This window comes from Elgaria multicarinata, chromosome 3 (assembly GCF_023053635.1).
Source record: "Elgaria multicarinata webbii isolate HBS135686 ecotype San Diego chromosome 3, rElgMul1.1.pri, whole genome shotgun sequence".
Classification (NCBI taxonomy): Eukaryota; Metazoa; Chordata; class Lepidosauria; order Squamata; family Anguidae; genus Elgaria; species Elgaria multicarinata.
The window spans coordinates 122,836,421-122,863,542 of record NC_086173.1 but is presented as its reverse complement, the minus strand read 5'-3'; the positions used below and the strand labels follow the sequence as shown (position 1 = coordinate 122,863,542).

Genomic DNA, 27,122 nt, shown 5'->3' with positions numbered 1-27,122 from the left:
TGCATAAGATATTGCACCCGAAAAGACTCACTTGGCATACCTTTTTGTCTTTCAAAAAACATCAACACCTATGATAAGATGACAACTCTTGCATTTTAAAACATATTATGTCTATACAGGGCTGACCCTACTATTAGGCCAGCCTTTCCCAAACCAATGCCAACCAGATGCTTCAGGCAGCTGATGCTGGGGTGGGAAATGTGAAATCACCCCCACCTCAGGCAATTTCCCTCTGTTGGAAGATAGATCTATGCCACATGGCTAGTACTGGGGCCCCTAAGTTAGTATGCTGTCCTCAGGTGCAATGATTCAACTGCCTGTAGAGTTGGCTTCTGTATGTGGAGTGGGGGCAGGCGCCATCTTGTTCTTGGGCAGCAAAAGCATCATGGGCCTGGCCTGTGTCCGCTGTATATCGACTGTGGAATTCTATACATATCTACTCAGAAGTAACCCCCTGAAAGCTATATTAATGGAGGACAGTCCAGTGACTCACAATTACCTGCTGATCTGATCCCCACCCTTGTTTGATATCAAAAGGACTATTGCATGTTAGGCACATTCTCTTCAGGTTCATATGGCTAGAATAATTAAATGAATTGGACTTTTGTTAGCTCCCATGTTATTAAGTGGAGTACAACGAATATCCCAGTTGAAAACCCCTTTATGGAAAAATCAGAGTTTTAAGTATATATGATAAGCCTACACTTAGTGATTTGTAGACATCTTCCAATAGTTTGGATACTTATATGGTTGAAGAGTGCTATATACAGATGGAAGCTCTGAGAAGTTGACATTTCCTACAACCCCCCCCCCCCCGATATACCCAAAGTTTAGGAAAGGGATAGATTGGGTTCATAATTGTTATCCAGCTCAACTACACACACCTAGGTGCATTCGAAAAGTGCAGCTATGGCCTGTTAATGGCTAGTGCCTGAAAGCATGAAAGCTTAACTTGCAAACTAATTTCCAATTGACAAGTGGTAAAGGCACTTGACTTAAATCCTTGAAAGCTGTGTGTTCAAGCATCCCTCTCTGTTTCTCCCGCACTCCAAAAGTAGAGAAATCCCACAGCAGTCGGTTATGATATTGACCGTATCCTATGGTGGATAGTAGGTGAGAACACCCATCGTTTTCTCCAAATTGGGCTTTGTACAGTCCTCTTTCATCATTGTACACAGTATGCCCCATTTTTTATTATCTACTGACAACCGTCATTTGAATCAGTACAACACATCTTTTAGTTGGACATTATTAATCCAAACCTTTATTATGAGTAAATCAGTTCATTTTCCTCATCTATATTTCATGGTCCCTTACTTTCTGCACACATTTAGTACCCTTCAAGGTAGTTTGTATAATCCAGAAGGAAAATCAAACATAACAAAAACAAAGGTGACATGGGCCCTTTCCTCATGATCGGTTTTTTAACACAATTTATTTCCCCAACGCTCTAGTACAACATACTACGAAAATACAATTCTTTCCACAGAGTTAACATTGCTAATGCAATTGTCACACATTAGAGATACCTATTAGACAGTGTCTATGACATGATTAGCGATGGACACGCATTAGTGCAATTTTTTACTCGATTTAATTGTATTTTTTATTTAAAACTCCACTGGAATGGTGCTCCTCTGCTCTACAGCTCCATCCAAAATGCATTATGCCCCAAAATGTGATTATCAGCCTTATTCTACTCGCTACAGCTGAAATCTAATTTTGTGCATAATGCATTTTGGATGGAGCAAGGGTCCCACTCCCCACTTGATGACCTAGGTAAGTCACCTGAGGTTTCCCAAACTGGCACTTGGTAGCTTTTATAGTAAGACCTGCTACCCCTATAGCATCCAGCACCTTCCTCAGATGGATTAAATGATCAGGAAGGGATTGACTGTATATTGCAATATCATCGATATAAGCTATTGAAAATTCTGACATTCTCTTCAGTACTTCATTGATTAGCCTCTGGAAAGAAGAGGGGCTATTTTTCAACCCAAAAGGGAGTACTAAAAATTCAAACAACCAGATCATTTAGGTTGGTGAAATCATAAGAACATAAGAAGAGCTCTGCTGGATCAGACCAAGAGTCCATCTAGTCCAGCACTCCATTCACATAGTGGCCAACCAGCTGTCATAAACTACAAAGAGACTTCTCCAAACTGGGAAATGGGCAACAAAATCATAGAATCATACAATAGTAGAGTTGGAAGGGGCCCATAAGGCCATCGAGTCCAACCAAAATGGCAAATGAGAATTAATATAAGTGTAAAGTGATGTATAACATGGCTAAACTTCTCACTCCACACATACTAATAGGAGCTGAACTGGTGGTTACTACCTAGGAAAGAAATCTTGGAGTTAGGGTTGATAGCTCACTGAAAGATCAACTCTGTGTGTGGCAGCTATAAAAAAAGACAAAATTGTACTCTGGGAATTCTTAGGAAAGGAACTGAATCCCCCTCCCCCACCAGCCAACATCACAATGCCTTTACATAGATCTACAATGCAAATGGAATTGGTATACTCCATGCCCTTCTGATTGCCCCATCTCAAAAATAAATTTACAACAATCCTGTACACTTATTTAGGAGTAAGTCCCACTGAACTCAATGGGGCACAGTACTGAGTAGACATGGATAGGATTGCAGTATTTCATATATTTTTTTACTGCCTTCTTCAACCCAAGCAGCTTGCAATACAAAAATAAAACCTAACAATAAAGAAACGAAAAACATTAACAAAACCTTTAAGACACAACGATGGATATAAACAATAAAAGCAGAGTTAAAATCTATACTGCAAAAACTTGGGAAAACAAAAAGGATTTTACCTGGTACTAAAAAGATAGCTGATGAAAAACTCTTCAAAGAGGGAATTTTAAAGCTAGGGTCCCACCACAGAGAAGACCCTATCTCAGTAACGGCTCACTTTATCTCTGATGGGGGTGTGATGGGGGTGGTGGTGGAGAACCCAGAGAAGGATGCCAGAGGCAGATCTTAATCTACCAGCTAGCTCATGTGAAAGGTGATCCTGAGTCTTACTGGATCCAAACCCCAAGCCATTTAGAAGTCTAAAAGTCAATATTAGCACTTTGCAATGTGCCAAGAGCCCAGTGCAGGATATTGGTGCACTAGAAAATATATTTAAAAAGAGAAACTTCGTGGATCAGCTTCTCTAAGAGGAAAGGCTAAAGGGTTTGGAACTTTTCCATTTAGGAAAAAGGTTAACTAAGAGAGGACAGGATAGAAATTTATTTTTAAAAGGTATTAATAGCATGGAGGGTGTAGATAAAGAGTATTTCCCCTTTCTTGTAGCATTATAACTTGGGATGTCATTGAAATTCAGTGACAATAAATTACAGAACAGACAAAAGAAAGTACTTCTTCACCACAGAAAGCATCAGTCACTCTTCCTCTTCCAGGTGTGTTGGCTTGCAACTCCCATCATCCCTAGCTAGCGGGGAATAATGGGAGTTGCAGGCCAACACATCCGGAGGTGCCTGCTGGGTAGGGAAGGAGTATCTCACTGAATGTGCTGGCACAAGATGTGGCAATGGCCTCTAAATCCTCCAAGAGGCTTGAAAAGGGGATTCAACCACTACACGGAGGACAGGTCTACCTGGAGCTATTCATGACAGCTACATGCTTTTTCAGAGGCAGCATCCCTGACTACCAGTTGCGGAGGGCAAGACAATGGGGGAAGAGCTGCTGCCTTTACACCCCACTTATGGGCTTCCTGGAACCTTCTTGCTGACCACTATTGGAATCAGGATGCTTGACCAGATGGTCCCTTGCTCTGATCCAAAACAGGGGGAGAAAAGCACCCAAATCATGTGAAAAAAAGGGAGAAACAAATTCTCAGGATGCTGAACTTTTCATTTGTAGGTTGAAGAGCCCAACGTGTTTCGGCCTGTATCTTTCCAAGGCTTTCTTCAGGGGGTTGTAGGAAGATGTCTGCAAAAATCTTCTTATCAACAGAATGTCTTTCTAAGATTGTTAATAGCGACATTCTGTTGATAAGATTTTTGCAGACATCTTCCTACAACCCCCTGAAAAAGGCCTTGAAAAGATACAGGCCAAAATGCATCAGGCTGTTCAACCTACCAATGAAAAGTTCAGGATCCTGAGAATTTGCTTCTCTCTTTTTTCACCCTGTTCTGATCCAGCAGAACTCTTCTTATGCCCTGAGATCCTTTTAAGTGGAGATGCCAGGGCCTGGAGCTTTCTCCGAGCAAAGCACGTCCACTACCATGGAGTCATTCCCCATCCCCAAGTGCTCTCAGTCCTTTCTACACTTCCTCTTGAGCAAGGATGGGGAACTGGTGGCCCTCCAGATATAGTTGAACTCCAGTCCCCACCAGCCCCAGTCAGCATGGCCAATGGCCTGGGATGTTCAGGGGTAGTCCAACATCTGGAGGGCCATGGGTTCCCCTCCTCTGCTGAAGGGGCTTTGCACTCCATATCTTCTGGGCCACAGTGCACCTTCCCACCTATAGTTTTTTTTCAAAGGGAAACAGCAGCGCAAGCATGTTCTTGCAGCAAAGCTATCTCTGTCCTTCCAGGCAGATTGAAAATCGTGCCATTGGGGACCTGTGGCATTATCGCACAAGTCACAACATGTGGTTGGGGCACATATTTTACTGATGGTCTGGAAAAGCCCTTTTGCCAAACTCTACTGTTGTCACATATCAGTGACCTCTTGCCATGATCACCTTGATTTTCTTAGGATGTTGGCTTATCACGGCAGATCCGTTCCAGTAACCAACAGCTCATGAAATGTCAGCATTGCAAAAAGTTTCAAAATCCTGTCAAATATAATAATAATGCTTTCGGGATTCTGGATCGCCATAGGTCACGTATCGCTGGCCACTGACTGGCCAGTTGCGGTGAGGATTGTAAATAGCAGGGTAAACTGGGCGCGTGCAAGAAACATGGCTGAACAGGGCGTCCCCTTCATCGCGTTCCATTTGGGGTAGATATAGGCGCAGTTTATCGAGAAGATGTCCCGGCCAGAAATTATTGGGGTTAGTCAAGGGATTCAAATGGGCAAACATTCTCTTCAGTTCTCTGAAAACAAAATTCAAAATAAATAGTGTAAGTAAGCATTAAAACAATATACAGGGAAAATCAGAAGGAATGATGAGTAAGAATAATGAAATTATGGTTTGTAATTCTTGCAAACGCAATGGACAGTACCAAGTAGGAACCACCGCTACTGCAACAGAAAAGTAAAGCTTCCTAGCGCAACCCAAGAAACCACCTGAAACTATTGCTTCCAGAAAGGACAAGCCATCCTTCTGTGTCCTCTGATTTTTTTCATTCCAGGAGCAATCGTTTGTTGGGTTGTGCTAGCAAGCACTGCTTTCCCATTACGCTAGCAGTCATTCCCTCTTTTGCAGTAGTGGTAGTAGGTACTGCCCATGCTAAAAATCCAAAGATCTATCAAAAATTGAAAGGAGGGTTGACATCTGAAGAGGTCAAAGAAACGCCCCCCATTCCACATTAAAACAAAGCTAACACCAAGTACAAATTTGAAATTAAAACAAACAAACATAGAGTGACTATTTCAACCCTAAAAGCCTTGGGATCAAGTTATCTGAAGGAACATGTTCTTGCACTGCTCCACATCTGAGTTTTACGAGGGAATCAAAGATTTTTAAAATTCTGCTGTGCCTTTCACCTGTTGTAACATCATGTGGTGTCAATATATTTTTAAACTGACTCAGTCATTTAACGCTCAGTTGTATTTGTTTTTCATCTCATTGTTTTGTGATTTTAATTGGGAAACTGCCAACACGTACTTGAATCAATCAATCAAAGCAGAGACCTGAGTTGTCACCCTCAAGAAAATAAAATCAAGTGGGAATAGGGAGTGTGCAGAGCAGGAATGCATTCAAGGTTCTGATTGTGTAAACCAACCTTGCACTCCATCCATGTTGGACTACCCTTACCATTAACTCTAACTCTCCTAGAAGCATCTGCCTGGCCATGGTGGGAGACAGGAACCTGGACTAGATGGATCTTCAGCATGATCCAGCAGGGCTCTTCTTATGTACCATGCAGGAGTAGCATTATTCTATTTTAGTGCAGTAGGATGACCTCAGTGAGATGTTTAACAGAAAGATCATAAATGGGAACCAGTGTGGTGTAATGGTTAGAGTGTTGGACTGGGACTCAGGAGATCCAGGTTCTAGTCCCCGCTCAGCCATGAAACTCACTGGCTGACTTTGGGCCAGTCACTGACTCTCAGCCTAACCTACCTCACAGGAGTGTTGTGTGGATAAAAAGACAGATGAGGAGGATCATGCAAGCCACTGTGGGTTCCTTGTAAGAGGGGAAAAGGCAGGATATAAATGTAATACTAAATAAATGCAAGTATTATTGCTTAATAGGTTGGTGGGACTGAGCTGTATGGATCCTGATGTGACTTGGCAGCAGGGAGGGAAGTGAGGTTGTCATCAACTTCATTTACCAGCTATGAAAACCACCCATTGAGATATAAAACCAGAACACACTCTTGGGCCCACAATCTTAAAACAAACAAACAAACAAAAATACAAAAAGGGACTGCAGTTGGAGGGCATGGGGAAAAACGCACACAAGCTGGGAGAGAATAGAAGAATGACCAAAAGGGTTACGATACAATAATTATTCTAAGAACGGAAAGGAACCAAAGTGAAATGGTAAATCAAGGGTGGGTGGGTGGAAACAAAAAAGAAGAGTTTCTAATAATTTCTTAAAGTAAGACATGGAGGAGGACACAAAATCTTTGGGTCAGAACTCCTGCACAAGGAACACCCCCTCAGTTTTAAACCCCTTCAAATGGTTTTTAAACACTTCTTTAAAGAAAGAACGAAAGAAATATAGCGCTGTACTTTTGCAGATATTGTTGCGCCAGCGCTTCCTGCGTCTTGTGTAGCCTCGCATCGAGTAAGCTTTCCGTGCAAATCTCCTCTGGAGGAATCTGCTTTTTTAAGTGGTTTCTGTAAAGAGCAATGCATTACAAACTTAGAAAGAGCCCAGCCTGGCAGAGGAAGCTGGTGCCAAGCCAACTGGCCAGACAGCAGAGCCCTGGCCCAACATTTCTTGATATCCAGAGTGGCCTTCCGAGAGCTTTAGCCCTACTCACTTCACCCCGAACATACTTTGCACGCAAGGACCAACACGTGAGGCTCTTTCATGTCTTTTGGACATCACAGGCCTAATCCTCTCCTGCTTTTCTCCAACCTGGGGCACTCCAGAGGTGTTGCCCAACATTGGCCACATCTGGAGGGTAGCAGGTTGGGTGAGACTGCTCAGATGTGTGATTCAGGGTGCGGAAGGCGCTCTCATCCCATCCCGTGCACAAGCAGAACTGCTTCCACCTCTGCCAAGGAGATCTTTGGCTCCCTATGGGAATCTTTAAAACAAGAAGCGCTGGGGGAAACAAATCAGAGAAGGAACCGGGGTTCTTGGTGACAGACGCGCTGGCTCTAATCGGCAACTCGATTGGGTTGGTGCTTACCAAGGCCGGCCCTACCATTTTGCTGGTCTTGGAAGGGCAGGAAATCTTTAGTGGTTTCATTTATTTTCATGCTGCTTTTACTTCAAGGGAGAACCTCTTCCGGATTTTTTTTTTTGCCTCAGGTACCAAAATAACTTGGTCGGCCTTTGAGGATGGGGTTCCATTTGCACTTCTGCCAAGGGCAGCAAAGTGTCTTGAGCTGGCCCCGCTGCTTACTAAGGAGAATGGAAGGGATGGAGCAGATCCTTGCCTGAGCAGCATGGAACGAAAGACCGTCTCGGTGCTTCCACTGAGTAAGGTAACGCTGACCGACCTCAGCTTCCATTATTACGTTTTGGAGACATAAGTCCAAATGACTTATTGACTGACATTTGGACAAATGACTGTCCAAAAGACAGAAGCATGCCTTGTTCCCTTTTCTGGAGCGGGGAGGGAGCTTTCAGAAGCCGCATGCAGGTGTACGTGGTAGATCAAGCTTCCCACATGACATCTGCAGGCATTTAAAGAACACATGTGCGCATCTGGGCCTTCAGAAAGTCATGTCATAAACAGCCCCCAACAAATTGCTTGGCTTCCTAGAAGACTGCTTTGAGTAATACTTTTATCAATAGCATGCAGGAAGTTTATTTATTGATAACTCAGCTTAACACACAGGGAATGCCCCTGAGCAACAGGCAACCTAGGCCCTAGAAAAGGTTTCCTGCCATTGCCATGATAAAAACACAAATCAGATTTGAGATACTGACTGGTTTGGACGATTGCAGAGCCGGGGGGGGGGGGGGGGGAGGAGCCATTGCGCCTTGTCCCCGTGGCTACCATTTGCCTTATTCCCCACGCTGTATGGTGTCGTCTGAACGTGCAACGTGGCAGAGCAAGAGGCAGAGTGTGGAGTAGAGATTGTAGGGTGGGTATGACCTCCAACTTATTGAACACATACTTCATTAGTTTCTTAAATTCTCCAAACGACTCCCAGCGGCAATTTCGAATCTTCTCCTTTATGACTTTTTCCTCTTTGAACAGCTCTGGCTTAGGCTTTCTAGGGGAAGAAGGTAGAACAACAGATTGTTTAGTCAAAACTGAGAGGCGGAGATTAGCCCCAAAGCACCCGGAATAGACTTTGGTCTGTCTGCAAGCCTCTAAAGGTTGTACCGCAACAATGGAGCATCCAACAAGAGCATTGCCCCAAAGCGCACATTCTAAGGGGCATCCTAAGAACATCGGCTACAGCATTTGGTTTTGAGCAGTGGCCATCCAGATGCCTCTGGGGAAACTCACAAGCAACGCATGACGGACGTAGCCATCCCTTGTTTGTTCTAGAATACAGAGGTATACTGCCTCTGAACGTGGAGGCTCTATTAAGCTATCATGACTAATAGCCTCTCCTCCATGAACATCTTTCCTTGTGGCTCAGCTTCCCCTCCACCAGGGCACCTGGGGGATTTGAACCCACAATCCCATGAGCAAAGAGAAAGCATGCTTGCCAGGATTAAGCCAGTAAGCTACAGGTAAGGTTGCCTCTCTCTCTCTCTCTGAAGTGCTAACTTCAAATTAGGCATCCATCTTGCCCAGTTTTGAAGCAACAGCAATGGCTCAAGGATGGAGATGCAGTTCTCCCGCAGGGCAATAGATGGTAAGGCACCTCACCCCTTAAGGCACGTAGCACAGGACAGACTGGTATACAAGCTCTTGTTTTGGTTTAAATCAAAGGTGGGCAATACGCGGACTGCATGCGGCCCGTCTGACCCTTTTTTGAGGCCTCCACTGCTCTCCCTGCTAAATTAGTCAATTTTGCACGGGGAAAGCACACAACTTTCTAAAAGCAGAATCCTGCTCCCAGGGAACACAATTCCGCTTCCAAACATATACGTCCTCCCCGGGGTTTTGTTTTTTGTTTTTGCTACCACAGCCTCAGCATGTTTGGTGCCAAATTCAGCAGGGGTGTGCCCCTGCCCTGACCCCAGAAATTGCTCACCCGTTTAATAATAATAATAATAGACCTCACATTTATTTAAATGATTGTTCCCATAAGGAGGAAGGAAGTAAAAGGAGGGGAAAGCTCATTGTCCGACCTTACAGAGCAAAGTCATATCTAAAGTAAAAACAAAACTCAGGTCCTCAATTTTCCAGTCACAGACTCTATCACCTAAGCTATGCAGATGCTTAAATTAGGATATGAGCGTGCAATGTTCTTTGAGATGGGATGGAATCCTAAAAAATAAATCTGTGATGTCTTAATCTTGGATCTGATCTATCAGGACATTAAGTACTGCCTGAAGAAGCTACTAGCACACTGGCTTGTCTACAAAACTGACTGTAAACGAGTAATTATAACAGCAGAATCATCTCTCCATGTCCACATTCCAATGCTTCAACACACCCAATGACTTAAGTCTAGCTTTAGTTAAGTCAGACCTCTAGTCCATCTAACTCAGCATCATCTGTATCAGCTTTCCCCGACCTGGTACCTACCAGATGTTTTGGACTACAATTCCTGACCACTGGCCATGCGGGCAGAGGCTGATGGGAGTTGAAGTCCAAAACATCTAAGGGGCATCAGGATGGGGAAGGGTGGACACGAGATATTGACCAGCAAAAGGCCTTCGGAATGAGGTGTAAATGGCTCTTCCGTAGTCCTACATGAGGATGCCGAGGACTGAACCTTCTGCCTGCAAAGCATGTGCTCCACCAATAATTCTCAGTATTTCAACCTGAGAATTGGTGAGGGCATTGGTGGTAGCTATACTGGGATGGTGGCAGGCAAACTCTTGTAGACCGAACAAACCTTTGTTTAAACTTCAAAGAGCTTCTTGACTTTTCTTTCGATGATCCTACTTGGGAAAGACCAGTTTTGCCATAATAACCCCCCGGTTGCCTCATCTTCAGAAAGTTGTTCTCCATTCTTACGAGTCTATCCCCTGGGTACAGCAGAGCTGATGGAACACATTTTTAGAAGAGAGAGAAATAATGGCAACTCAACAGGCATCCAAAATACAGCAGAATTTCTACCAGTCCAGCTTCAGCTACCCAAATGATCCTGGGTAGGTTCAGACAACTTGTTAATTTCCCCATATATCACTGAGTGCTGGAAATCTGGAGAAACTAGGTTCTCTGAAGGAATTCACCACGCACTGGATTCTACAGCTGCTATCATCATTTCACTCAACAAGACTTTCCCTCCAAATTACGTGGTAGTCCTTATGCACCTTCTTCAATCTCCCTGTTCCTTTCCCAGCCTTTTGGGCTTTAACAAGTGCTGCCCACGTTCTGGAGACTGCTTCCACAGTCATCAGGGCAAGACACTTTTTTGCTTTTAAATCAAAGCCAAGATTCTCAGGATGCTCAATTCTGTGCTGAAACAGAAAACAAATGAGGCCCTTATGGGGCACCTGTTCAGAATCACAACCACAGAATGCGCCTGGCCCCGTGGCTGGTTATGCAGCACAATCAGATGCATCCTTATTTAGAAGCAAGTCCAACCAAGTTCAACGGATCCTACTCCCTAGCAAGTAGGTTTGGGGAACTGCGACCTTAGGTCAACTACCCTCCTTCATACATCACACCCACTGACCAAAACATGTATAAATATCTAACAGAAGTAGCAGCAACATGTTTTTGAGGGCCCTTGGGCAAGATCCCCTCCGTCAGTGAGTCTACGTTCTCCGCACTGTTGCCACCCACTGCTATTGCTCCTCCTCCTCCTCCTCTTTCTCATCATTGCTACTATGTGCTTGCTTTCCACTACTGTGGTGTGGGCCAAAGCAAAAGGTAGGTGAACAAGCAGGACCCCATCTTCACGGCGGCGTTTTGGCATCATGAGGCACCTTGCGCCTGCACTTGCTTTCCTTCCCGACATCTGCACGGGAAGGAAGACAAGTGCAAATTTTCCAGCCCCACGCCTCTGGAAAAGTAAAATAAAAAATGGGGGGGGGGGGAGAGGAGGAAAAGGGCTGTTCCTCCCCCCCCTTTAATTTTTTATATATATCTGCGGATCTCCGCAGATACAATAAAACAAAACAAAAACGGGGTTGGGGGAAGAAATGAGGCAGCCAGAGGAGGACGTGAGAGGGACTGGGAGAACCATGTCTCCTCCCTCTGGCTGCCCGTTCCTCCCCACCCACCCCCATTTCTTTTTGTTCTTGACGTGCCGCTACTGCGAAGCCACCCTGGGGCAAACCCTTCGTGTAGACATGCCCCAGGTTGCAATGGTAAAGAAGAGGAGCAAACCCAGGGGGCTCCTATCAGTATGAGCCATGCCGATGGCTGGAGTATGAGCCATGCCGATACCCTCGACACCAGCCCTGCATAACAACATTCCTCTGCCTAGATATTCTGAATTTTATTATTTATTATTTATTTTATTTAAAACATTTGTATCCCACCCTATATCACTAGGATCTCAGGGCGGCGTACAGATAAAATCCTACAATATAAAACAATAAATACACACAGCTAAAAACAAATTAAACCATTGATCAAGTTAAAACCAGTCTATAATTTAAAAGCAGTAAAGTCAATGAAAACAGTTAAACAATGTGCAAGCCTGGTGAATTAAAGGCTTTGTTAAAAAGCCTTGTTTTTACTTGGCGCTGGAATAAAATCAGCGGTGCCCATCAGGCCTCCAAGGGGAGGGCATTCCAGTTGGGGTGCCACAACAGAGAAGACCCTCTCCCATGTCCCACCATAGTGTATGTATTGCGTTGGTGGGATGCGGAGGAGGGCTCCTCCAACAGATCTCAAGTCTTGGGCAGGCATATATAAGGAGAGGCGCTCCCTCAAGTATAGAGGTCCCAAGCCATTTAGGGCTTTAAACGTCATTACCAACACGTTGAATTCCGACCGGAAGCGTATAGGCAGCCAATGCAATTTTGTCAGCTAGTGCCTTCCAGCCTGAGCCTCTGCGCTGGGAGCACCAAGCAGAGTTTACACTTCCCTGTTCTTGATACAGAGCGCTCCCTCTGACCCCCTGGTGGTACTCTACCCTTTTTCAGCAGTTTCTCAGTCAGCGGAACCCCGTATTTTTCACAAAGCTTGACACACTGAGTGTAGACCAGGTGTGAAGTCAGTCGGTGCTGGTCCACCAGCTCTCCCACTTCACCCTCCATGGTGCTCGGCATGCAGTGAGCATCCACGACTGGGTCTCCGGACTTCACCATTCGACACTGCTCTGCAAACTCTAACGGGTTGATCTTCCTCTGCAACAATTAGACAAGGTCTCCATGGTTATAAAGCATCCAATTGTTGTTGTGCAAGATTTTTACCGACACCGTTGAAGTGGGAATACCGCTAACCCTTCTCTCTGCATAGAAGCTGCCCGAGAATGGTTTAAAGACTTTACCACAGGAGCGTGTGGAGCCTCTTTCAGCCCAAGGGCTGGGTCACATTTCAGAGAAGCTCTTAGGGTGCATTCCAGTGCTAGGTGTGGCCAAAGGCAAAAGGGGGTGGGGCCAAAAATGCCAGCATATTTTAGCTTAAAGCTGTTACTGCCAGTAACTAAGCCTTAGGAGAGGCATTTCAGCCTTTTAGACGAGGTGTGTGTGTGTGTGGGGGGGAACTGCACAAAAGCAGGGGAAACCACCAGGTGATTGGAGGTTGTGTTTGTTAGAGTTATGTTTTGTTTGGTAAAGTTCAGCTCCGTAACTTCAGCGTGTAATTGGTGTAAGGCAAGGCTGTAGAAAGAAACACACACTGCTACCTCTAGTTAAAAGATAGCATTGCTAAGAGCTTATAGCTCCTGGGAAAACAAAAGTGGTTTCAGAGAGAGTTGAGTGCAGCCATTAAGGTTGCATGCTTCAGACAAAGAGGAAGTTAACTAACCGAGAAGAAGGAGGAAGTGAAGCCTAAGAATTGCAATCTACATCAACAAGTAGTTACAAGAAGAAACTGGTGGAGGAAGAAAACAGCTTCCCTTTCTGTCTATTGTCCCCCACTGGTTCAAATGACTTATTCCAAGTGTTGCTGCTCTGCTCCAACAGTGTTAAAAGGGGTGGCCATCTGGGCAACCCCGGAAGGTCAGATTGGGGTCCCAAGTGAGCTGGATTTGGCCCCGGACCTGGGATTCTGTACCCCTGCTTTAGTTAGCACAGACAAAGGCAGGACAGGAGGACTTGTAGAAACACCCATATTTCAGCAATGGCAATCAGTTCTCCACTGAAAGTGCTAATTCCAACTCCTAAAACTTGTGGCCTACTGCTCAGATCTTCCTCCAAGCCCTTGCTTAAGAGTGCCCTCAGTTTCTAAGGTGCTGTCTTGGCCACCCAGTATCGGAGAATGACATCAGTAGTCAGTGGCCATGTTTGCTGAAATCACCCCGTGTGTCTGCAGGAAAGTATGTGCTGACGACCTGTATCACTCAAAGAGTCCAGACATGATACAACCGTGCAGGGTTGTTGGGAGGTTAAACTAGCTAACCCACTTACAGAATGCTCTCCACAGGGACGTGTATAACTGACCACCTCATTGCCCACTTTCAAGCAGGCACTGTGAACTGTATTATTATTTTGACAGACATATTTTAGTTAATTCCCCCTTGACTGGTTTTTTTTTTTTTTGGCTCTTCCCTTTCTGCTGCTTTTATTGTTGTTGATTTATATGATTAGTCTGTACATTGTTTTATCTTATGATATTGTAAGCTGCTTTGGGTACGCATATTGCCAAGAAAGGGAGGATATAAATCTTAATATACATAAATATACTGTAAATTACTAAGGACATCTGAGGAGTAGCGCCGTACATAGGGGTGGGGAAAGGACACAATGAAGTTATCTATATTATACATATATACACATTTCTAGCCAGAGGTAGGCTTTCTCACCATGGTTTAGCCTTATTAAGAAAGATCAATATCTACCTCAATATTTACAAGACCTAACGTTTCCTGTACTCAGAAGGGCTTTTACTGCCCTCCGCTTTCAAACAACGCCCTCAGCTTACCTGGAAGGGAAATATAAAGGGATCCCGTACGCACATAGGCTCTGCTTCTGTGGTTCAGGAGAGGTGGAAGATATAGTACACCTCTTGTTACAGTGCCCGTTTTATAATGAGATCAGGGAGCGTTTATTAAAAGACCTTTTGAGACCAAGAGCGGGCTGGCTCACCAGAGATATAATCTGTGACCTGTTAGCAGACTATAATAAAGCAAATACACTCAAAGTCGCAATTTTCACGACAGCAGTGCAAAAAATTCGTCAAAAGCTCCTGAAGGAAGTAGGAGTAGGCTGCAAAGGGGATCACTTGATATAATCAGGTGCTATAACCACCCTAGGGATCATACCTAAGCTGTTAAGTTATGCCTTGACTGAAGAAAGCTAATCTATAAATATATTAGACAGCCCTTTCCACAGATGTTTGAACCTTGATATGTAGGTATGGTAAATTTTAAGTGATATATGCCTTTTTTTTCTCCAGGCTTTGTATTACTATATTATTGTATATATGCATGGATGCTCTCCTTTTGGCGTATTTGTCAGGGCCCTTGGACAGTACAATAAACTTGATTGATGATGATATATACACATGTATGTCTAGGACCAGGCCTTACATTAAGCAACTGGCTACCAGTCTGTTCCCAAGATCAACAAACAGAGAAATCATCATTATTATTATTATTATTAGTAGTAGTAAAAATAGTAGTAGGGGAATAATAAGATTATAATAATAAAACAGAATTAAAACCTCTAATATCAGATTATGCCAATATAACTGTGGCTGGTTAGTCAGGGAGGGCTTGTTTAAATAAAAATGAGTTCAATAGGTGCCCAAAATGAACAATGTCGCTGCCTGTCTGATATCAAGTAGCAGGGAATTCCACAGAGAGGGAGCCAATAGACTAAAGGCTCTTCTCCAAGAGGACTCCAAACAGACTGCAGGACCATGTGGAACCGACAGGAGTGCCTCATTGGATGATCTCAGTGACCAGGTGGGCTGCTAAGGGAGGAGGTACTCTCTTAAATACCGTACCTTCTGCTGCCGTCTCATTTCCTTGTATCTCTTCCCAGCCTCCTCCATTTGGTTATAAGTTAGATGCATGGCATCCATTTCAGTGTTCATGGGGGGAATCTCCAACAGGGTTAACTTAGTTTGGCGAGATGATACGTCTTTGATCTTGTCACAAGCAGTCGAAACTCTCTGTCTAGTCATGCAAGCAACTTTGGTACCGTTATTAGAAACAGGGGTGGGAGGGGAGAACAGAGACCACGTTACAAACATGTCAACATTTCACACACGTTACCACAAACCAACTCTTACTTGGCATCCACTTGGCAGCTTTTCATCCTGGATCATACTGGCACTTCCTTTATGGAAAGGCAACCTGGTGCCTTTCAGATATTTTGTACTAAAACTCCCATCAGCCCCAGCCAAAGGAAACAGATTATGGGAGTGAAAGTCCAAAACATCTGGAGGGGTCCAGCTTAACTACTTCTGTGTTAGACCATAAGAAGAGCCAACCTGGATCAGACTAAAAGCCTATCTAGTCTGGCATCCTGTTTCCCACAGCGGCCAACCAGAAGTCTCTGGAAAGACCATAAGCAGGACATGAAGGCAACAGCCCTCTCTCACTGTCATGCATGGTGAGGAAAATATGGATAGGGAGGCATTTTTCTCCCTCTCTCATAATACTAGAATCCAGGGCCATCCCATGAAGCTGATTGGTGGGAGGTTCCGGACAGATAAAAAGAAGAACTTCTTCACACAGCACATAGTTAAACTATGGAAATTGCTACCACAGGATTAGTGATGGCCACCAATTTGAATGGCTTCAAAAGGGGGTTAGATAAATTCCTGGAGTAGAAAGCTATCAAGAGCTACTAGTCCTGATGGCTATGTGCTTCCTCCAGTATCAGAGGCGGTAAGCCTATATACACCAGACAACATGGACAGGAGTTTCCTGCTTATGGGTCCTTGGTCGACAACTGGTTGGCCACTGTGTGAACAGAGTGCTGGACTAGATGGACCCCTGGTCTGATCCAGCATGGCTCTTCCTATGTTCTTACGTTCCCTAGCAACTGGTATTCAGAAGCACAGTGCCTCTGACGCTAGAGGTAGTATACAGCTGTTATGACTAGTAGCGATGGTAGTAGCCTTAGGGTGCAATCCTATGCATGTTTAGTCAGAAAATAGGCTGACTGGGGAAAGCTGGGACTTGTAGGCTGTTTTTCTGTTCAACGTGCATACAGGATTGCACCCTTAACCTCTGTTAATTTGTCTAATCCCCTTCTAAAGTTAAGTTGGCAGCCCATCGCTAGATCTAATAGTAGCAAATTCCATAGTTTAACTATGTGCTGTGTGAAGAAGTACTTCATTTATCTCTGGTAAGCACTTCTCTTGCTGTCATTCTCAATGTGAAGTGGAATTCGCCATACTTTCCCAAATGATTAGCATTCATTTCAATGGTTTTTACAACTAAAAGGTCTACACCTCTTTAAACAATATAAATACAAACTATAACATTAAATATGAATTTTGCTTCTTTTTCCCATACATGTTAGGCCCTCGAACAATGGGCTAGATCTAAATTTAGTCGTGCTTCGAGGAGACCCATTGAAATCAATAGGACAAGTTAATAATGACCAAGGAATTTTAACGGGGCTACTTTAAACATGACCATGTCTGAATCTAACCCAGTGTTGTATCTTCTTAATATTCTTTTCCTGCTCCTGCCTTTCGTGAAATGTTTTTGGAACTGGCAACTGGGATTTTGACCAGTGCATGGTAAAATAGATACACATTCCCCTTTCTGTTTATTAAAAGAAGAGCAACCACCTGTATTTTAAGATGCATGAAACTGTCCCATAGAGAAGAATAACAGGCTTCTCTAATTCCAGCATAAGCGTGCATTTTTCTGCACTTTTCTTAACTCTACAATATCGTGAGGTTGGAGCACCCTTCCCTATGAAGAAAGAAGATGAATGTTTGGGGCATTTTAGTTTAGAATACAAATTTGACGGAGGTTGGGGAACACACAGACATAAGAGGTTTTAAAAATGATGCACGTTGTGGAGAAATTGGATGGGGGGGTCGGTGTTACCTGCTTTCATAACACTAGAACCAAAGGTCATCCCATGAAATGGATTGCTGGAGATTCACTTCACTCTGGATGACCAATTTTGTCTTAGGTGGAAAGTACCTTGAGGATCCTTCTAATGTGACATGTCAAAGCTGTAGGTAAAACTCATCTTCCTTGATGATCTGCAATCAACTTGGGTCAGCCAATTAATATGTATTAAATGGCTGCTGCTGTACTTTGGGTGGCATAAGTAGCTACACCCAGGTTACACAGTGGAGTGTCAACTTTACCTGGATTGCCACACCTTATAACGGGGGGGGGGGGGGACTTGTAGCCCTCCAGATGTTGCTGGACTGCAACTCCTATCATCCCTCCCTCCCCATTAACTATGCTGGCTAGGGCTAATGGGAGTTGCAGTCATAAGAACATAAGAGCCCTGCTGGATCAGATCAAGAGTCCATCTAGCCCAGCACTCTGTTCATACAGTGGCCAACCAGCTGTCGACCAGAGACCCACAAGCAGGACTTGGAGCAACACCACCCTCCTACACATGTTCCCCAGCAACTGGTGTATATAGGTTTACTACTTCAAACAGGCTTACTGCCTCAGTCCATTCATATCCGGTCGGACACACGTTCTCCACCAAGCCTTACAATGCACTCTTACAAGAACCCCTAGATTTCCCTTTATAATAATCATGGCAAGTAAAGCTGAGAACAAGACCCACAGAGTTAAGAAATGTCGAGTGAATTGAAAAGCGCTCTACCATTATTATTATTATTATTACCATGCTTAGATTGTTTCCATTGTTCTCTTATGCTGTCCATCCATATTTTCTGACATTGAGCAAGATCATCATTGGTTATAAATTCCCCTTTCTTTGAAGAACTGAGATAGATGATGATGTCCTCCAGGTCATTTTTACTGATTGGCACCTTGGTCTGGAAGCAAGTATGAAATCAAAACTGCAATCAGGTACCATCATAGTAAGACTGAAGGTGGCAATCACAAAATCCGAGGAGAGAAGGCTGCTTCATATGCAAGAATTTCTTTCATGGTAATCTCCTCCGGGTAGGCAACTCACATGTATACCCTGGCCCTTATCCCACTAGGTGCACATGGCCTGACCCAACTTGGAAGCAGTCTTCCATGCATGCACAGGCAGCAATCACACAAACCAATGATCGCTGTCCAGGCAAATACATGTTGGCAGATCTAGCTAAGAACATAAACACTTTCATTTTTTCACTGCAACTGGCAACCGTATGGAGTCATGGAGGGTCACCCTGCAATGCCCCAGATTTCCCTGGCTGTTCAGCAACAGTAGCCAGCTACAGTAGCCAGGCTGGTTAAACAGAAGGAAAGGGAATTGGGACAAGGGCCCTTTTAAATGGCTCAAGGACTCAGTGGGAGAAGGAGGAGGCAGGGCAGAAACACAGGATAAAAGCCTGAATGCTGGAAGCTTAGCAGAGAGAAGTCTGGAACAAAGAGACTCAGGAGGAAAGGCTGAAAAGAGAAACAGGAAAGGAACAGCATGTATAACAAGGGGTAGGGAGGAAAGAGAAAAGAGCAGTAATAGGCTAAAGGAGTGGCTGCTAGGAAAGTCTTTCCAGTGCAGTTGACAACTGTCAGGAAAGCATAAAGACAAGGGTAAAAGAAAAAAAACTTGCTCACTTCCATAGCATACTCAGCACCAGATCATCCTGATTCTACGGCCGGTATTACTATGTAGGCATTCTCTCTGATTCTGCAGCTACTTACCTCACTCTGCGAGCGCCCATCCTGGTTCTGCAGATACTTAGAGTATCATCCTGCCAGCATCTATCCTGATACTGCAGAAACTTATCTTATTCTGTGAGAACCTATCCTGGTCCTGCAGCAACTTTCCAATATTGGTGGGGGGGTTGTAGGACTTTTGTCTAAATATGCACAGGATTGTGCCCTTAATGCCCTAATGCAGGTATGCAGAACCTCTTTCAGCCTGAGGGCCAGAACCTATTTCGGAGAAGCTCTTTGAGGGTGAGGCCCAGTCCATGATGGGGTGGGGGCCAAAGGCATAAGCGAGGGCCAAAATACCAAAAATACCAATCTATTTTATCTTAAAGCTCTTACTACCAATAAGTAGGCTTTAACAGAGGTTTTCAGAATGGGGGAGGGGGAGGAAACACTCAAAAGTTGGTAAACTAGGGTGACCATATGAAAAGGACAGGGCTCCTGTATCTTTAACAGTTGCATAGAAAAGGGAATTTCAGCAGGCGTCATTTGTACATATGGAGAAGCTGGTGAAATTTCCTCTCCATTACACCAGTTAAAGCTGCAGGTGCCCTGCCCTCTTTTAAATCTGGTCACTCTGGTATAGCTCCTGCAGCTTTAACTGCTGTGATGAAGAGGGGATTTCACCAGGTTCTGCATATATACAAATGACACCTAGTGAAATTCCCTTTTCTATGCAACTGTTAAAGATACAGGAGCCCTGTCCTCCTTTTCATATGGTCACCCTAGGTAAACTACAAAAGGATCAGAGGATGGGGAGCAGGAGACACACCTGGTCATGTGGGGAAAGGGGTGTGGACTTCTGGGGAACCCCAAAGGACCAGATTGAGGGTCACGGAGGAGATCTGATGCGCAACGCCCCTGCCCTAATAATTCAGCTATTTTTTTCCTATTTTGACAACAACTGAGAATTCCCATTTGCATCTGTCTAACAAGGGGCTTGTATAGAAACAGGTTTTCCTACCTACCTTTTGGATAATTTTAATGAAGTCTGCTCTCTTGAACTTCATTGTCTTGGTCCTATCAACTTTGTAGAAGAGATCCAGCAGCGTGACTTTCTGCTTGTGCAGGAGGTTCTGCAGCGTCATGAGGGACTCAGGGTAGGGGGACTCGATGACAGGGATGATTTTTCTTTGTTTTACATTCGGCATCGGATGCTGGAAGATATCAAACATTTCAAAAGGATGTTGACAACTGTATTCCGGGGAGGAAGAAACATCCTCTGACAAAAGAAAAGCCACTTGATGGCTGAAGGAACGGGGAAGAACCATCCAATCAGCAATCACAGTGAACATAATGATGTTATGGCTCCATGTAGCCAATCAGATGGATGATGTCACTGAAGACAAATGAAACCTTCTCACTGCCCTCTCTCTGAATAGAGGGAGGAGAGACAGGAATTTGGTCCTGTTGATGAGGCAACTTTGCTGACATCCCTGCCCTAATGTGCTGTGGTGCAACTGGGTCAACTTCATTGACCCTGTCCACATGATCAAAACAGCCCATCACGGGTTGTTTAAGCCACAGTGGGCTGTGGCGAACGCTGGGCAGGATTTAACCGTCTCACAACCCCAAAATAGCCCATGGGTTATGTGAGGGTTGTTTAACCCTTGTGTAACCCATGGTCCCATGATTTGTACAACACAAGTTGCTGCCGGGTGTTGAATATTCAGAATGGCCACCTGCACGTGCTGCAGCCCACCTTGACTTAAACAACCCAGGGTGGGCTGTTTTGATCATGCAAACTGGCCCACTGACTGCTGGTGTTACAAAGCAAGTCTTTCGCTTTCATTCAACCAGCTCTTTATCGCTATGAGATTATTTGAGGCAGAACGTGTGTGGGGATGCACATTCAGATATATATCCAAATGTGCATCCTGTTGAAGGTAATGAGTATGAGTGAACAACAGCTACATTTGGATGCATTATAATCTCTATTCTCATCCTGCCCGTTAGTAAACTACACTTGAGTGTGGTGAGGGAGTGTTTGCCTAGTTGCCTTGGTAAACAAAACATGTTACCTCTTCCCTCAACACCCTCCCTCAGGCCATTTTTTTTCATCTTTTCACAATGGGTGTGTGGAACCCCTTCTTCCAAAGAGCTCGGTACAATGCATTCCATGCTGACAATGACCTTGTTGGGTACATTATTATGTGTGAGAAAGAACTTCATAGGTAAGAAGGAGTCTTAACCTTGGTTTCCCCAGTCATAGACCAACGCTCTAACCCAGGGCTGGGCAATTTGTGGCCTTCCAGATGTCAGTGGACTGCAATTCCCATGAATACTAGTTGGCATAGCCAAGTGTGAGGAATGATGGGAGTTGCAGACTTGCAGTACAACATCTGGACAGCCAAAAGTTGTCCACCCCTGCTGTAACCACTGTACCAAACTAGCTGTCTGCTACACATACCTCAACGCTGCTGACAGCAGCCATCTTGGCTTCCACTTTAGCTTTCTTTGCTTCATGAGCTTCCTTTATTCTCCCCAAGATGCATTCTTCCTGCTCAGTGACAGGCTGCTTCACAGTCAACCATTGCTCAAGATTTACGCAGTTGTTCAGCAAATCCTGCAGCTTTTTCCTCTCCTCAATCCAAGCCTCCAGCTCTTGTAGATCCTCCTCTTCCGTAGAGATTTTACCTTTTGCCTCTGGAGGTATATGCAAGCCTGGAGCTGTCTGCTCTGGACCACTGGGCGCTGGTGGCTGAGGTCTAGCGCCTCCAGGAGCCACTGCCCCCATAGGAGGGGCAATAAGAATGCGCCGCCTAGATTTGGGTGGGCCAAACCTACTTTTTTTCAGTTTAAAGAAATAATGTGGATACGCATCTCTGAGTCTATATTGCTTAAAGCAGTGCTCTAAAACACTAGCCAGGTTAGGCTCAGCAGATTCCTTGAACGATTCTTCCCTAGATGTGATGCTGCATTCGCTGAGGAAAGAAGGAACGGGTGAAAAGTTCAAAGCTACTTGTACCAGTTATTTTTAAATCACTTTATTTGAAGTCTAAATTATGCTTTAAGATAGGGATGGGAAATGTGTGGCCTTTGAGATAATTTAACCTACACCGATAGGATAATTTAACCTACATCGTGTTTCACCACTGGCGATAGTAGCAAGAGTTTTTTTTAAAACACACACACACACACTTACATCCCCCCCTTTTTCTCCTTAAGGAACTCAAGGCGGTGTACATAATCTCCTTCCTCTCTACTTTATCCTCAGAGCAACAACCCTGTGAGGTAGGTTGGGCTCAGAGTCAGCGATTGGCCCAAAGTGACCCAGTGAGCTTCCATGCTGAGTGGGGACTAGAACCTGGCTCTCCCAACTCCCAGTCCAACACTCTAGCCACTATACCACACTGGTATAGGCCAAAACATCTGGAGAGACATGAGTTAACTTAAAAGTTAATCTTTTAAGTCTAATGTTTAAGAGTTTTTGCGAGAGAAAACTGGAATGGTTTATGTCTAGAATCTATGTGAAGATATTAAGAAAGCTGTGTCTTTCTTTTTCTCGAATTATACGGTTTTGTTTCAAAGTAGTAACATCCAGCATGGCATGGACTTAAGAACACTATCACTTTATAATTAGCAACAGCTCAAAAAGATAAACGTAAATTTAAAAGTTTATTGTTCCCTACATAAATAGGAATTTCTTTATACTGCATGTTGGAAAACAGAAATTCCTGGATTGAAAGCCATGGCACCACTAGTTTGCCGTGAGAGAAAAGAGGCCCTGTTCTCTGACCCACCATTAAGAGATACTGGACTAATGAGAACCAGGGAAGAGGTTTTTTTTTTTTATGGTGGCTCTGTGTCTGCAGAATTCCCTCCCTCAAGAAATATGTGTGGTCCCATCTCGTTGGGATTTAGGAGAACTCTTAAAGCACTTTTATTTCAGTCTGCTTTTTATAATCACGGGGCCATTAGTTGGTATTAATTTGATGGGTTTATGAGGTATTAGATTTTTTAATGTACATTGCTTTGTTATGGCGGTGTGCCCTGAAAGGCAGTTTAGAAATCTTTAAATAAATTAAATAAAAAATAAACAAACTGCTTCAGAAAAGAAATTAATTATGCTTGCAATCTACACACACTTACCTAAGGGAGATTTGCTTGTGAGTAAATATTCAGAGCATTACACTGAAAACAAAGACTGTTGAGAACTCAACATATCTACGCAAAGAGGGGTCTGCCCCCAATGTGCCTGAGTGATGCACTGCTCTCTGATCTGGCCTCTTTCCAATCAACTTCCACTGGGAACAGATAATTCTGCATTAGATGTGGTACGATCATTCAGTCAGAATTATCTGTGGGCACATTTTAAACTCTCAAGGAGACATCCTCAAATAGTGACTCATATAGAAATTGCAGCTGGACTCCTCTAAGGCTAGATAATTCTTCCTCTTACACACTCTAGAAGTAAACCATTTGGGGTGTAAGAAAAGGAAGGAAAGGAAAGACGCCTCCCTGCTTTTCACAACCACGGTTTCTTAAGAACATAGAAAGAGCCATGCTGTGTCAGACCAGGGCGCATCTAGTCAAGGGGCTCGTCTAGACAGGCACTTTTCCCCGTGGTAGCTTCAGTGTGGTGGCAGGTCGTCTACATGATGCAGCCGCCACTCTAAAGCTATCCAGGGGCAAAGCCCCAAAGCTCCACTCTAAAAAAAGTCTGGCACTTTTTTAGCTTGGAGTGAAGTGACGACGGCCGCTGCCATCTGTCACTCTTGTTACAGACCTGCTGCAAGGCGTGCCACAACCTATGGCGACCACTGATTGGTCGCCATCGGCTGGGCAGTGAAGGGGGTAGAGCAGTAAGCCAAAAGGTTGCCGGACCATCTCTGCGGACCCTTGTTCTAAAAATAAAATTAAAAAAATTAAAATTAAAGGGGGGTTGGATATTCTGCAAAGGACGGAGCACCCCTTGTCCCCCCCCATTTAGCTGTAAATGCAACCCTTCACATTTACAGCTTAAAAAAAGAACTAAGGCCAATAAAAGCAAAAAGAGTGTGTGTGGATGCTTCCAAGTGCCCCTGAACTGCCGCATGTGTGCTTGGGTGGGCGGGCACAGCAGCAACGGCGCCTACAGAAAAGCCCGCAACTGCGCTCCTTCCGCTATAGGTGGCTGGAAGGAGTGACAATGTGGTGGCGCCCCACCTCACATCATTCTGCACTGCAGTCCTGACGTCGTCAAGACAAGGGCCCCCACTCTGTTCACACAGTGGCCAACCAGCTGTCGACTAGGAACCCACAAGCAGGACACAGGTGCAACAGCACCCTCCCAACCATGTTCTCCAGCAATTGGCATATTCAGGCATACTGCCTCTGATGCTGGAGGTAGCACACAGCCATCACTACTAGTAGCCCTTGATAGCCTTCTCCTCCAGGATATCCAACCCCCTTTTAAAGCCATCCAAATTGGTGGCCATCCCTGCATCTTATATTAGTGAATTCCATAGTTTAACTATGTGCTGTGTGAAGAAGTACTTCTGTTTATCTGTCCTGAATCTCCCACCAATCAGCTTCATGGGTGGCCCTGACCCTGGGTTCTAGTATTTTGAGAAAGGGAGAAAAGTGCCTCCCTATTCACATTCTCCAGACCAGGCATAATTTTGTACACCTCTATCATGTCTCCCCTTACCATCCCCTTTTTCCAAGCTAAACAATCCCAGTTGGTGTAACCTTCCCTCATAGGGGAGATGCTCCAGTCCTTTGATCATTTTAGTTGCCCCTTTCTGCACTTTTTCCAGCTCTATACTCTATTTTTTTAGATGTGGAGGCCAGAACTGTACACACAGCATTCTAAATGCGGTCACACCATAGATTTGTATAAAGTCAGTATGATACTGGCCGGTTTATTCTCAGTTCCTTTTCTTATAATGCCTAACATGGAGTTTGCCTTCTTTACAGCGGCCACACACTGGATGGACATTTTCATCGAGCTGTCCACCACAACCTCAAGATCTCTTTCTTGGTAACGGCCAGCTCAGATCTCATCAGGTTATACTTGAAATTGGTTTTTTTTTTTTGTACCAACGTGCATCATTTTAAACTTAGTTACATTGAACCGCATCTGCCATTTAGATGCCCACTCTCGCAGCTTGGAGAGGTCCTTTCTTGCTTTTAGAGTATCAAAGGCAAGGTCGGGAAGGGCGACAGATCAGCTGAAGTGCACTTGCCTTTGGTCTCAGGTTCAATCCCTGGCATCTCCAGGTAGGGTTAGGAAAGATCTTTATCAGAAAACATAGACAACCACTACCAGACATTGTTGACCAGGTGCCTTCCAGATGTGTTGAACTGCAACTCCCATCATCCCCAGCCAGAAATATCTGATTCCGGATAAGGCAACTTCCGACAGTAAATTCCTAGCAAATAACAAGTGCTCCTTCACCATTCTGAGTAATATCCAAATTAAGTCCTACTTAGAGTAGACCCATTGAAATGAACGGTATTTAAGTTCAGCATGACTAACCGAAGTCCCATTTCTTGCAATGGATCTACTTTGAGTAGGCCTTATGTTGGATTTTACCCTCTGCATTGCTTAAGGCTTGTATCCAGTGTTAGTTCTACTTAGAGACTAATGTGACTCAGGTTAATTACCAATACTGGATACAACCCTAAGACTTATACACCCACCCACCCCCGAACTGGCCTTTTCTAAAGATTCATCTGTGCCAAATGGAACACCTACGGGTTCTGGTTGCCTTTTGCAAAGTGAACGGTCGCAGACATGACACTGGGCAGAGGCTGAGATGTACAATTAACTTCGTGGGATTCGTCCCGATTCCCTGATCTCCCGGCTGTCCAGTTCGGCGGCTCCATGTGGGTCGACATCGGGGCCCCTCTTTCAGTGCACAATTCTGCGTCTCGGCGCGAACAGCCCTCCCATGGATTTGCACAAGATCGGGGAAGCCGCCCGGCGTCTTCCCATCGCCGGTCGGCAGAAGCAAGCGAGAAACGGCGGTGCCAGCGCCCCTCCTCGATAGCCCCTTAGGCCGCCCGGCAGGAGCAAGGAGAAGGGCCGAGAGCGGCGCCTCGGCGCCTGCTTACGCGCGCGCATTAGAGCACAAGGCAAAAGTTGCATTTGAGCGGGCGCCAAGGCAACGCGCGCGCCCGCTCGTGGCTGATTGGCTGGAGGACGCCGCTCCGAAGGTCGGGCCGGCCGGCCGGGGAAGTGGCTCGCGCCGCCCACACGGGCGCGGCTCCCGACGCGAAAGCGCAATTGCCGCGGAGCGGCCGGATTGGGAGCGCAAGGGGGAACTGGAAAGGGCAGCAGCGTTGCACTTAGGCCCGGCCCGGCCCGGCCCGCCCGATGTGTGCAGCCCGATGCTGTTCATACTTACTGGGTCTGTAGCTAGACCTAAGGTTTATCCCAGGATTGTCCTGGGGTCAAACCTGTTCATCTAAGTGCCGCACAGGGCATCCAGCGCTCAAGCAGGGTTGAACCCGGGATGATCCTGGGATAAACCTTAGGTCTAGCTACGGCCTAGGAAGGAAGCCTCACTGAGGTCAATGCGACTACTCCCAAATCAGTGTTAGATTATGCAAGGGTAACAGGTAAATCAGGTTCTTCACTTCACTTCACTTCCCTGCCTTTGCAGTTGCCAATCGCCAGCGGATACAATAAAAGCGTAATCCTATAAATGTCTAATCAGCAATAAATTTATTTATTTATTTATTACATTTTTATACTGCCCAATAGCCAAAACTCTCTGGGCAGTTCACAAAGCCTTTGAATTCGATGGGACTCGCTCCTAAGAAAGTGAATATCTAGGATTGTGCTGCAAGGGTAGAATCCAAGGTTAGGTCCTACATAGAATAGGCCCATTGAAATGAATGGGATTTAAGT

At 44.9% G+C, this 27,122-nt stretch overlaps 1 protein-coding gene across 1 annotated transcript; it reads right to left on the bottom strand.

The window, feature by feature from the left end:
• Nucleotides 1-4,059: 4,059 nt before the first annotated feature.
• On the bottom strand, nt 4,060-26,260 carry EFCAB12 (EF-hand calcium binding domain 12). Its single transcript, XM_063121421.1, has 10 exons — nt 25,965-26,260; nt 21,693-22,206; nt 20,251-20,439; nt 18,297-18,450; nt 15,463-15,650; nt 12,485-12,698; nt 10,289-10,436; nt 8,444-8,542; nt 6,878-6,985; nt 4,060-5,069 (listed from the first exon to the last, which is right to left on the bottom strand). The coding sequence occupies exons 1-10, from the start codon at nt 26,105-26,107 to the stop codon at nt 4,811-4,813; spliced, it is 2,016 nt and encodes a 671-aa protein (XP_062977491.1). The 5' UTR covers nt 26,108-26,260; the 3' UTR covers nt 4,060-4,810.
• Between the last annotated feature and the right edge of the window lie 862 nt (nt 26,261-27,122).

Coding starts and splice junctions, on each gene's coding strand:
- EFCAB12 (XM_063121421.1), bottom strand. CDS start 26,107: ATGTCGACCCACATGGAGCCGCCGAACTGGACAGCCGGGAGATCAGGG. Junction 18,451..20,250: donor TCATTAAAATTATCCAAAAG/GTAGGTAGGAAA, acceptor ACTTGCTTCCAG/ACCAAGGTGCCAATCAGTAA. Junction 6,986..8,443: donor GAATTTAAGAAACTAATGAA/GTATGTGTTCAA, acceptor TGCTCTTTACAG/AAACCACTTAAAAAAGCAGA.